General features: G+C 38.9%; 1 protein-coding gene across 2 annotated transcripts in view; it reads right to left on the bottom strand.

The window, feature by feature from the left end:
• The window catches only part of ADAMTS5 (ADAM metallopeptidase with thrombospondin type 1 motif 5), a 48573-nt gene that overhangs the window by 15065 nt on the left and 21294 nt on the right, over positions 1–12214 (bottom strand). For both annotated transcript variants that reach the window (XM_071810226.1, XM_065862649.2), the window contains one exon: positions 4802–4969. In XM_071810226.1, coding sequence (XP_071666327.1) covers positions 4802–4969 — 168 coding nt within the window. The remainder of the gene's footprint in view (positions 1–4801; positions 4970–12214) is intronic.

Raw genomic sequence — 12214 nt, forward strand, 5'->3', positions numbered from 1 at the left:
CACCATTTACTACCAAAAAACTCATTGCCGTGTTAAACTTGTTCCATTTGTCCTTTGCCAACCCAGATTTACCCAGCCTTATCTTTAATCAAGGTGTGCCAATGCTAACTGATGAGCTGAGTGCCATGAGATAAAGATAACTAAAATCATTCAAAGCCTGTTGTAGTGTAAAATATGAAAGCCATGGTGAAGAGTGAGGAAGCAGTCGTTTTTTTGTTTGTTTTTTTTTTTTCCCAGGGTTTCTGAAAAGGACATAATGGCAAAAGTTGCCATCAAAAATATACTCAGTTAAAACAAAAAACAAAGTCCTCCTTCATATACCTTGTGATGAGGGAGAAAGCTAGTACAGTGTCAGGGCGGTGATGGGAAGGCACTAGCATGTTAACACTTAGTGGTATATGCTACTATTATATATATACTGCAGTGTTCATCAAACTCCCAAACATTATTTAGTATTTTAAAGCATCGTAATAACACATAATTTTGTCATGACAGATACTACTGCCCATCCCTGAGATCTACCAAGACTGACATAACTGGAAATACACATTTAGAGAAGAAAGAAAAAAAAGGTCACATCCTAGCATATACTTGATTTGTCGATCATTTTAGTTAACGCTTGTTTTAGTATCTTTCACACGTGAATAACAAACAGGTTTCACAGGCTTGCATGGCAAATATAGCATTTTTTTCCCCTTCAGAATACAGAGGAATGAGATCCAAAGTTCTCCTTAACCAATACTGCTCTGAGGAAACATATATAATGTCTATAAAGCCAAGTGTTCCAGCTGATCCAGCTGATCTCGTGATAAATTCAAAAGTGAAGATAGGAAAGGTCCCTAAGGCTTTCCCACAGGAAAACAAACCAAAACAAACCAGAACTTTACATTTATAGATAGTACTCGTGGTAATCTATGTTTAGACAGGTTGCAATGAAATGCAGGTGTTTTCACCACCAGCTGGTCCAACCTCCTACTTGCAATGGTCAGAAAAGACAGAGTTGAGAAGTGAAGAAGAGTTTGCCCTGGGTCCCCTTGTTGAGAGGGCAGAGAGGGCTTCAGTTCACTACATTACATTGCAACATACAGAGCGTGTACATACTGCTATTTCCATTTTTTGCCCTGAATACTAAAGAACATCTGTGTGGCCTGGAAGAGAGCACCACTGTTGTCTAATGACAGTGTTAATTAAGCTGTCTCATTTATCTCTCCTCAATGTTATGTGCAATATATCTTGGGTAAAAAAAGGCAGAATAAGATCTGTGCAGGAAGAAGATAACCAGGATATAAATTAATTAAAAGAGAAATAGCCCTTGTTTCAGGTTGCACAGAGCACTGAGCACTCTGACTAAACACAATAAATTGCAGGCAATCATACCACAGCCTAGTGGTTGGCATGACAATAAAAGCAATTAGTACCTTAGGAGAAGGTTGGCTAAAAGCAGATGGAAATAAATGTCACTGTCTTCTGGACACTAAGTGAGTCTTTTCTTCCTAAATGTCAAACTGCTGTCTGGGGTCATCTCATGAGTGTAAAACAAATGGTGATATCATGACGATGATGTTTACAGTTCTCAGAGTGGGCCTCAGGAGACAGGGAATCAGCACCTTGATCCTCCACAGACCTCCTGGTTGACCTTGAACAAGACATTTATATTGGGATTTATTTAGCTGACTTTAACTGTATGTAATGCCGGTGTCTGCAATTCAGTCAGCTGTCAGATGTTTCACTACTCAGGCAAACGAGTTTACAGTGTAATTCGGTAGCAGTAATGCAACTCATGAGATCAGTCAAACCATTGATGCCTTTGATTACATCCCTCTGCACTATGATGGGAACTTAAATACCCAGTTTAGGAGTAGCTACCTGCATAGTAAAAGCTCACATTTTTAAGATAAGCCTGCTCCCCAACATCCCTTTCCAAATTTAGAAAACATCAGTATTTGATAAAGTGATGCTAAGGAATTGCAGTTGCTGTTACAGCAGTATGGTGTGAACATCTATATCTATATAGGAAGCTTATTTTAAGCTTTATAAGACATGGACTATTCTTTTGTAGTAGAATACTGTACACAGATCCAAACTTATGGACTTCATTCACACTTCTTTGTGATTAGCTATATGGAGCAGCAGGTGAAGCACTTTATTTATTTCCCCACACCAATGCTGCCATGCCCTCTTTGTCACAAAGCACAATCCATAAACTTATGCCCATTCAGACCAAAAGCCAGGTGCAAACTGGCTATCAGAGAATAGAAGAGTCTCCTCGTTCCCTGTTTCCCACATAAATATCTGTGCCAAACCTGGTCACAGATGTCCTAGAAGAAAGCCTGGAGTATGAATATCTGTATTCTTTAATTGCAACTGCTATTTTCTGCTTTCCTCATCTATGTTATGCCTGCAGCACTGCTCAAAATTACACTGGGATGGTTAAGGTTTTTTCCTTTGTCTAGCAGCACTTGACAGAGATAGGATTGATGGGAAGATTGCAGGGGAGCATCTTCTTTAAAATGAAAAGAGGGGAGCACACTGCAACTACGCAACAGTTCATCTGCCCCAGGTAAGGAAACAAATGAGAAACGCAAAAAGCAGACACACACTTACTCTGAAGGAAACATGGAATTACGGCACGTTTGCACTGATTTGTTATCAGCCCAAAGCGGCATCATGCTCTACTAGGATCCCGTCATTTCTAGTACTCTCAGCATACATTACAAATGGGAATTATGGAGCTATCAATTCATTCACTGGCTAAAAGAAGACAACAAAACCCAAAGAAATTCCCTTCCTAAAATAATGTGTGCTCTTTCAGCACAATCATTTGAAGACGCTGTAATTTAAATCATTGAGTTCCATTTTTACTTCACAGATAGTGTTTATATTCTGTTAAGACAATTCTTTGATTTAAAATAAATAACTAAAAAATCACAAACTTCAACAGAAAAGAAAGACCGTTACTTAGAAAACGTCCCTGAAGGCCTTAAACATTTTATATTGTAATCACATCAATAGCATCACTAATAAAATTAATTCCCAGGGGACTATTGATCTCTATGATGAGAGGTTCAAATTTTCCATGAATTATTTAATCACATTGACAACTCTTACTCATGAGTATTAGACAGGGCAGCGTACCATAACCCATGCATTAACAGATCAACAGATCCTAAGTCCTTTCTGTACAGCAAAGAATACACAGACTTTGTGAAAAGTGTCAGCACTTGAGGACTGCTAAACTTTGTGTACAGGAAAACAGCACTTATGCTGAACAAGGAGACCATCATGCACCACTGAGGGACCTGATGCTTCTAAGTACTTTTACTGAAACAAGAAAGCTCTGGCAGAGGTAGATTCTTAGACCTTTAGGACTGGTTGTTACAGCCCCTCCTTACTTCTATTATACATTGAGACTGGGTCCAGCTCATGGATAAAAGTCTAAATGTTAAGCAAGTTACAAACAAGCCAAAGGTGAGATAGGTGGCAGAAATGCTCTCTTTGCTTTCGTCATTGTTGGAGAAAGTAGCCAGCTGGATGCTTAGTAAAGAGAAGATTTCAGGTCACAAAAAATAAGGATAAAATGAGAATAACCTTTCTACTCGCCTGCAGCAGGAGAGGAACAGAAGAGACAACATAGTTCAGAGCTCCTCGCGCTCTCTAACAGCTCATCCATGGATGGTAAGGGAGGTCCCTTTTTTTTTTTCACCCCACTGAACTGTACCTCAGCAAATAAACTCAAAAATGAAAGTTCTTTTCATATGTGGAAACTAACTTAGTAATATTAAGTTGATGCCAGGGCAATATGGACCATAAAACAGGACAGTGCAGATTAATGGATCTAATAAAATTGAGAGAGAAAATGAAGTCATTCTCCGGTAGAGGAAAAGAGGAGAAAATATTTCAGAGAGCACTGAAATTAGCCGACAAAATATTTAAAAGCAAAAAAAACCTTTACATTCAGCAGACATACCATACTTTTTATCCATAAGCATTTCAGTTACTATAGCAACTCAATCCATTCACTCAATTATGTCATTTTTATCTCAGCATTTTGGAATTTGAATGGTTTGTTTAAGAACTGCAGTTGCTTTGGGAGCACAACGAAGACTTTAAAATTCATTAAAGAGTGAAGACTATGCTTTTTTATCACTACTTTTGGAAAAAGAAAGTTTTGCACTTATTCTCCGAAGGCTAAATTACATATGTAACAAATACTAGTTACATGACTTGGAAGATAAACTCCTGGGGTAGGAGTAATCTTTTATCATATACAACACAGATAAGTCCTAATTCTTGCTTACAGCACTTCCACACAAACATAATAAATAAAATAGCATTATACATTTAATAAATACAATGGCATTACAAACATAATAAATGTCATTAATGGTAACAAGAACACATACACTCTAATGTTAAGTAGACCATATCACCTATTTTAATGTCTGTAAGGAAAAAGCCATTTCCTTGCATCCCCTGTTTAAAGTACTCTCTGAGCTCACATCTGTGGCACTTGGGAAGGCAAGAGTAATTTCATGCTTTTAAAAAAACCTCTCAATGTTTCAAACAAAATTATTGCCAACACACACTACATCAACTCTTTCTTTTCTCTTGCATTTGAACCATGCAAAAGGAGGGTCAGACTCTGCCAGCCTTTTAGACTTTTGCCTTGTTTTGCAAGCACTTCCGAGATAGTCCTGAAGATCGAGCAAGGAATGAACAAGCTGGTATAATATATTCTTATTAAAAAATAGATCACAGTAAAAACTAACACATAGCTGATAGAAGGGGTGATAATACATACCATGACCATCATCGAAAAATTCTGTTATAGTTGCTGAAGTGCATTTGGACCAGGGTTTTGAAGAATCGATGCTAGTCAGAATGGAGGACATCAGGCGTTTATCTTCCATGGAGCCAAAGTTCTCCTCACAAAATTTGGAGTCATCATGGGAAAGCCCAAGCAAATGCCCTATGGAAATGAAACAAATAAATAGAATTACATAACTATCCATAAAAGAGTTTATCAGCTGGAGCTCACAGTCAAGGTAAAATGAATTGTATAATTCATTCTCAAATTTTCAACAGCAGCCCAAAACAGGACACTTGAGACGGGGTATCTCTGGTTGAAGGCAAAAAAGCTGTGACTGTTTACACCATTACATATAGCAAGGAAGTAACGCCATCCATTGACATGTCATTGAACAGTGCTAACTGAAACCTGGTGAAGAATAAAGTGAACTGTATTCATTTATATTAGTCAACAACTTAGTTTTTACTGTTTTTCCAAATCATCTTCAGCAAGAAAGATGAACACTTCACAAAGATGATCTGCAACTGTCTTGAAAAGTGCTAAAATATCCTTCCAAATGGATAAAAATGTCAGTATTTGTGGAGCAACTAAACAATCAGCATGTAAGTTCTTAAGTGCACTCCTTGCTTAAGGATGAAACAATCTGAACAATGTTTTCAAATAATGTAGAAACTCCTCTTTTGTGGGAGGGTGCTTTCTAGTATTGTTTTGATTAGGGTTATAGTTTTGCTGGTTTTTGTTTTCAAATGTGTATGGTTTTGGATATTTATACTGCAGAACACAAAATAACCTGCACACAAAGCAGAACATGATGAAACTTGCAAAAATCCTTAATGTCCAAGGGAGTTTAGTCCAGTGCTAGGTTAGTTCTTACAAGTGCAACCTTTGCTGTAGAGTTCAGTGATCCCCATCTTCTCTAGTTTTTGGGCAACAATAACAGACTGCAGGACTTTGTTCCCTCTGTAAACATCCTGTTTAATTTCCATACCCACACTGGATTATTTCACAGCCAACTTACTATCCAAGAGGTACAAGACTGAATGGGAACCAAAGCTGCAGGAAGCTCAAGCCTGAACTTAACATTCACAGTCTTCAACCTAGGCCAGGAGATGACTAATCAGACATCCAGGGCAAGACCAAGAGTGCTTAATGGTAAGGACAAAGACCACCCATCAAAGTCACTGCAGAGAAATAAACCTGATACCCTCAAATAGCAGCTTGAGAGACGCATTGTATTATTCTGCAATAACTAAAAGCCTTCTGCGTACCATTGGCTTCATGGTTTGGTATAACTGCTGTAGACTACCTGTAAGGTGACACAAGTAGGGACACTGATTGAAGGATACCGTATTTTGATATCCATAGTAATACACATGACAATAGTAATAACAATATCTACAATACAGGATGAAAAAGAAGAAAGTCAGCACGTTTTACCTATTTGCCCTATATAAACTTGCTACTAAGTTGTTTGAAACTGCTTTGGGGGACAAGGTACAAGGAAAGAGATGGAGGCAGCACTCACTGTTGAGCTGTATCTGAGATTAGGAAAGCAGCTGTTTGACCAGAAGTCTGTGTTAAGGCTGCAGGAGATCAGCATTTCTGTCCTGAGAGAGAAGCCAAGGTATCATCTGGCAGCTTTGCTCCCAGTGATGCTGGGTTTCTGACCTGAGGATGGAGCTACAGGAAAGTGATAAGAGTAACTTGATCTGTCACCAGTGATGACTGAGAACAGCCAGTCTCTGTCTTCTGCAGCTATTGAATCTCCAGGGGAGGGGAGGTAGGAAGGAGAATGAAGGAGGCATTTCTCTTTTTCTTACCCTGATGTGCACAAATTCACCAACATCATTCAATTACAGCCATTATTTGAATAAAAAGTCCTGTAGTATTATAGAGGTTAGTAAAAAATTACTCAAGGAACCTCAGTGAACAGTGATGAGAGTTAATACTCCTTTCCCTGTTACTACTGTTGCTACTTGCTATTGCAGAGATATACCACAGGTACACTGCTGCAAAAACATGAATTATACTTTCATACTGAAGGCATGTCTAATTACTGATGTATTTTATAGGCAAGATTTGGGCTTATTTTTTTCTGATAGGTAAAGCCACTTTCCTTTGGCAATGCTTAACATATATGGGCCAGATAAAGATATTTTTATTCTGCACTGAGACACAGATGAGTATCAGTAGGTACATGTCAAGTTTCAATCTCATCTAGTACTATATAAATATTTGCTCTGAAAAGATGACAATATCTTTGTTTTATTTAAGCCAAATGCTGATGCTGAGCAAAATAATTCACTAGTTAGATTATGATTTCAAGCAGACACATTTCTCTGACAGAGTAATCAAATAATCAGTGCAACCCTTCCAACCTATAGAACAAATTCTGTGGAAGTGTCATGGGCTAAGCGTTTAAGGAATCAGCAGCTACTGTGCTAACAACGACTACCTCTGCCTCTGCTAAAGTCTTAGACACCGACAAGAGTCTTCGGGGAAATGCAAAGATGATGTTATTTTTGGCTGCCGTTCTACACAATGCTATCACTAAGCCTGTATTTGTGCTAATGCACTGAATGGCACCAGGTCACACCTCTTGTCTGAAAACTCTGAGCAGAACTGGCAGGTTAATGAACCTCGACGCATGCCTAGTAGTAAAATAACTAGAACCATTTTCTGCTGACATTAAGTAACTCCTTGTAGCATGTTTCACCAGTGTTTTGCTAACTTAAGCAAACATTTACTAGAGGGCTTTAGCCTGATCCCCTAGCTTTTGTTGACGTACCCCTGAATATGCAGCGCAGCTCCTCATTTAAATCAGGACCGCACACAAACTGCTTTGCAGAAGTTTCAGCCAGTTTCTTGTACTTTACTTGAATCTGTGCACATGAATATGCATATATTACTAATCAATTATACAGAAATATTTGCAAAAAATTAGTCCAGCAAGCATGAAAATAGCATACTGGTTGATTTAAGCCTCACTACAGCAACCTTTTCCAAGACAACTTGCGTGCTTAAAGGTGGCAAGAGGAACCCTTTTGTATTTAATGCCCCAAGACACTAACACTGCAAGAAATACAGTGGAGCATGCTTGTGAAGTAAGGTAATGAGGTTCTGCCACTGGAAAAGGAGTTTCATTTCCAAGGTAATGAATAACAAAAGCTGGAGGTTTGTTCAAAAAGTTTGGCTGAATAGCATCACATGGCACACAATGCATGTTCACTGTGGGATATGAATAACAGGTGCAAACTCGCAACTTGAGAACTTTTTTTTTTTGAATGCTCAACATTTTACTGCATCATTCAAAACTACTCAAAACTCTGTGATGTGAAGGATTCAGACTTGTAGGGCAGAATTGAAGTTTCTTAACCTTGACGGCCTCTGATACCACTCTGCAACACTCCACCCATTTAAGATACATCACACTCTGTAGGAATGCCTTTCTTTCATAATGTACTTCACCTTTTGTAACTCTGTATCTCTTATGTGACAGACATTCCACATGAGCACATAACAAAATACTTACACTACAGTGCAGATACACACAGGTCCTGTTAATGCTGATGAGTCTGTGTGCAATTTGGACCTCTCTGAGTTTTTCTGCTGTGACATTCTTCTAACACAGGTTTTGTGTATGTAAGTTTCTCCTTGCAGCAACTTCATCATACTCAGCTTCAGAAAGACCCCTTCATCTTTCTTTTCTTCATCTTTTTGTTTTTTTCAGCCCCACTCCTCCTGCAGTGTGATTTGTAAGCAATCTCAGCTTAGACTACTTGCTGTCAGAGCCACGTGGTCGCACCACATCAGCCTGTGGAAATCCTACAGCTGGGCAATGCAAATGCCCCTGGAGCAGACCAGGGAATATATCGTGCTTTAGCTTGCTCCTGGCTTCCCTGCCTAAAGATGGTATCATTCCCTTCCCTCTCTGCTCTGAGAGACGTGCTGACTCCGCAGAGAATGTAACTGCTGAGCTGTGGACTCAAGTTGTTCTTTTTCCCTCCTCCATGTAGACAAAAAAATATCCTTCAGATATGAGAAAGCTTACAGATGACTTTCAAGCTCTTTGCTTTGAGCAGAGAGACTGCAATTTTTTTTCCATAAAATGATTGCAGATTAGTCTCCCTCTCAGAAATGCCTGGACAGTCTCTGTGGAAAAGTTCAAAGTAAATAAATAAAATGAAATGCTTCTCAGGGGACTATTCAGCACAGAACATTTCATCCCAAATACTTTGGCAAAAGCACAGGAAACTGAGACAGGGTCATCTTCTGGAAAGTGTCAAGCTACTGGCTTCACCTTTAATTAGAGTGCAGCATAACTTCTATCCTTCAAATGATAAATCAGGTAAACTGAGCACATACCTCATTAACAATATCTACCTTGTCATATTAAATTAGGCCACTATCCTAATGCATGACAAGAACTAGTCACTTAGTTGGCATACTTCAGTTTTTTGAGAAGAAGCTTCCCAAAGTATCTGTAAGTCTCTCTTGTTATTTTTTTAATTAAAAAAAAAAAAAATTAAAAAACTATGACAAGGAAAGAAGTAGTAAGTAGTCAATAATTTCAAAAATATACAATTCTGATTGTTAGTATTTGAGCTTCTAAATTAGCTACCAGTGACGTTAGTGGCAGTAATATCTGTTCATGGCATTAAATATATGGATTCTACCTGTCCATACTGATTTGCCAGTCAACTTTGTATGTATGCTTACAAACACTACAAATGGAACTTTCAAATCATTTTAGGGAACGAAAATTCCTAATTCTTATCACAACCTAAATCTCTCTCCATCTTAAATTTGCCTTTTAAGGCAGGCTGAGCAGACTTGAACCAGATTAAAATTTATGACAAATGTCCAATGGCTCTTAAAACTGTTTCTGCCTTTCATTAAAAATAATCACAACTCAAAATACCACAGCGATCTGTTATCTCTAAATACTGCCTACAGAAGTGAGAACAACAAAGTATTTCTACACCTGTGCCCTTCGTCCTTTTGCATCCAAGAGCTAAAGAAGGGACGCCAGCCTTTCTATTTGAAAAGTCTCCTCTCACCACCCCTCACATCCACAAACATGCTGGTATTGCCACATATTGCTCAGGACTTTAGGGTGGTTTCTGGAATTTACTGTTCAGGTGCTTCCTTTCATAAGAACCACTGTGGAAAAATGACAGGTGATCCCTCAAGTGATCCTGTATGTAAGTATAATTCCAGCGAAAGCTTTGGGAAAAAGCAAAGGCTTAACAAACAAATCTTATAATGAAGACTTTAAAAAGCGATGCCAATTTTTGCACCACAAAATTTTGTACTGCTATGAACTTCAAACCAGGCTATTGAAAAAAGGAAAAAAAAAAAAAGACTCCCAGCAGCTGTGTAAAATGATGACTGACTGAGAATGGGTTAGTAGATCATCTGATGTTTTCTACTTAATGAAGCATCTTACTGGTGTTGACAGTTCCTGCTGAGTGAAAATGACATAATATAATTTTACCAGCAGGATGGTGCTTAGTTAAGTTATGCTGTAGGAATGCAAAAAATGGTAAAAGAAACAGATGGTGAAGAGGCAGGGTTCACCCTCGTGCAAGTGAAGAGGAGCTAGCCTTCTTGTAAATTGGTTCCTTCCCAAATGGCAGAAAGACCAACCAGCGAATTGGACTGACAGCCTTTCCTGACTGCCTGCCTTCTCTCCTTGGGGTGAGACTACATCAGTAAACTGTTGAAAGCAGTACGAAAGCAACCTGCAGGCTTTGGATCCTGTTATATTTTGGAAGATCATCTGCAAGAGACTTTTGGCACAGGCTCAGTCTGTTTAGATCTTGAAGCCAGAAATTGAGACGTCAACAGCACTCATCAGCCCCTAGATCCCCTTCACCTGCACTGAGTTCCTGACAGTGGACCCTGCACTGCACAAGCTTTCCTACCCCAACATCTACTGAAGGTCAACACCTGTTTTACAGCCCAACAGGAATTAATACCCTCAACGGGTTCAAAAAGAAGTCCTACACCTGGTAGGCATGGGGTGTATATTCCTAAAATAAGGTGGTGGTATTCCAAAGCAACTATGACAACTCACCGCAAACTTAAACCCTGTCTAAACATCAGGAGACAAAGAGCTCTGCAGGTAAATCAGGAGCACAGCAGAACTATGTTGGATGTGTGGTGAAGCACGCTGCACTGAAGCAATACGGATATTGCTGGATATTTCTGATTTTTTAAAAATATGTTGCTGGACTATCTGTAGAGGTTTTCTTCATCAACAGCAAGCAAAAATTGCTCTAATCTCATTTATTTTCCACCGGTATCTCATGTGTAGGAGTTAAAAAACCAAACAGCACCCCTAATGTACAGCAAGTTGAACACAGCTTTTGCTAAAACACAAATTGTGGCAGCTCTTTCTTCTGGGAAAAACAAAATCAAAACCGACTTTATCTATGGACACACACAGTTCTCTAGTGCTAAAACTGAACAGCATCTCAAAGTACAGCTCTTGCCCTGAATTTGAACACAGGACACATGCAAAGTGACACAGCACGCTAAAAATGCTGCAGGCATTGTAATTTGTTTTCTTAGAAAAGCTCAGCTCTGATGAAGCACATGTTTTTCAGCGAGGTCGTGCCTTTCACCTAATTTTCAGTGGGGATGACTGGGGTACAAAAGAAGGTCAAGTGATTTGCCCAAGGTTACCCAGTGAGTCACCGGCTCTCATGGGATCAGGAATCAGGAAGCTCCTGGCTCAACATTCCTTGGTCTAATCACCAGCCAGTACCTTCTGCAAGAGCGTCTCGCTCTCTCCTTCACTGAAAAGGGATTGCACGAGGTAATACTTTTTAAATAAAACAATTTTTTTTTTCTGTACGTACTGTTTTTCTAACTTGTGTGAGCACTTGGCTCCTCGTTAAGAACTGCATACTGACGTTGCTCAGAAATCCTCTCGAAGTCATGGGAATTTTGCATAAAAAACGATGGACCTAAGCAATAATGAGTAATAAAGTTGCTTTCTTTTTTAATAAAACGTGTTTTGAATTACACAAGCTTAGAAAAAGCATGCATAGAATCTAAAACTGGCTATTCCTCTTTCTTCATCCTTGAACTTTCTTTCTAATTTTCTTTTCTTTGACTGCTATCCATCACTTGTGAAAGAAAGAAAAAAATCACTCTTTTAAATCTCCAGCCCAGAGGCAGTTTTTAATATTTCTGGCTTAAAAGAGTTCTTCAGACTGAATGAAACAGTAGTCTGAAGTGCAGCTTCTTTTCAGAAGCAGGCATAAAAAAAAAAAAAAGCCACAATCAGACATTCATACAGCAGTCCTGCAGACTTTACACAAAACAAACTTCTGCTGAAATGGCTTGTTTTAACAGACTTCTGTGGGAGATCAGAGATACAGCACCCCCATCAGA

This window comes from Patagioenas fasciata, chromosome 1 (genome assembly GCF_037038585.1).
Source record: "Patagioenas fasciata isolate bPatFas1 chromosome 1, bPatFas1.hap1, whole genome shotgun sequence".
Lineage (NCBI taxonomy): Eukaryota > Metazoa > Chordata > Aves > Columbiformes > Columbidae > Patagioenas > Patagioenas fasciata.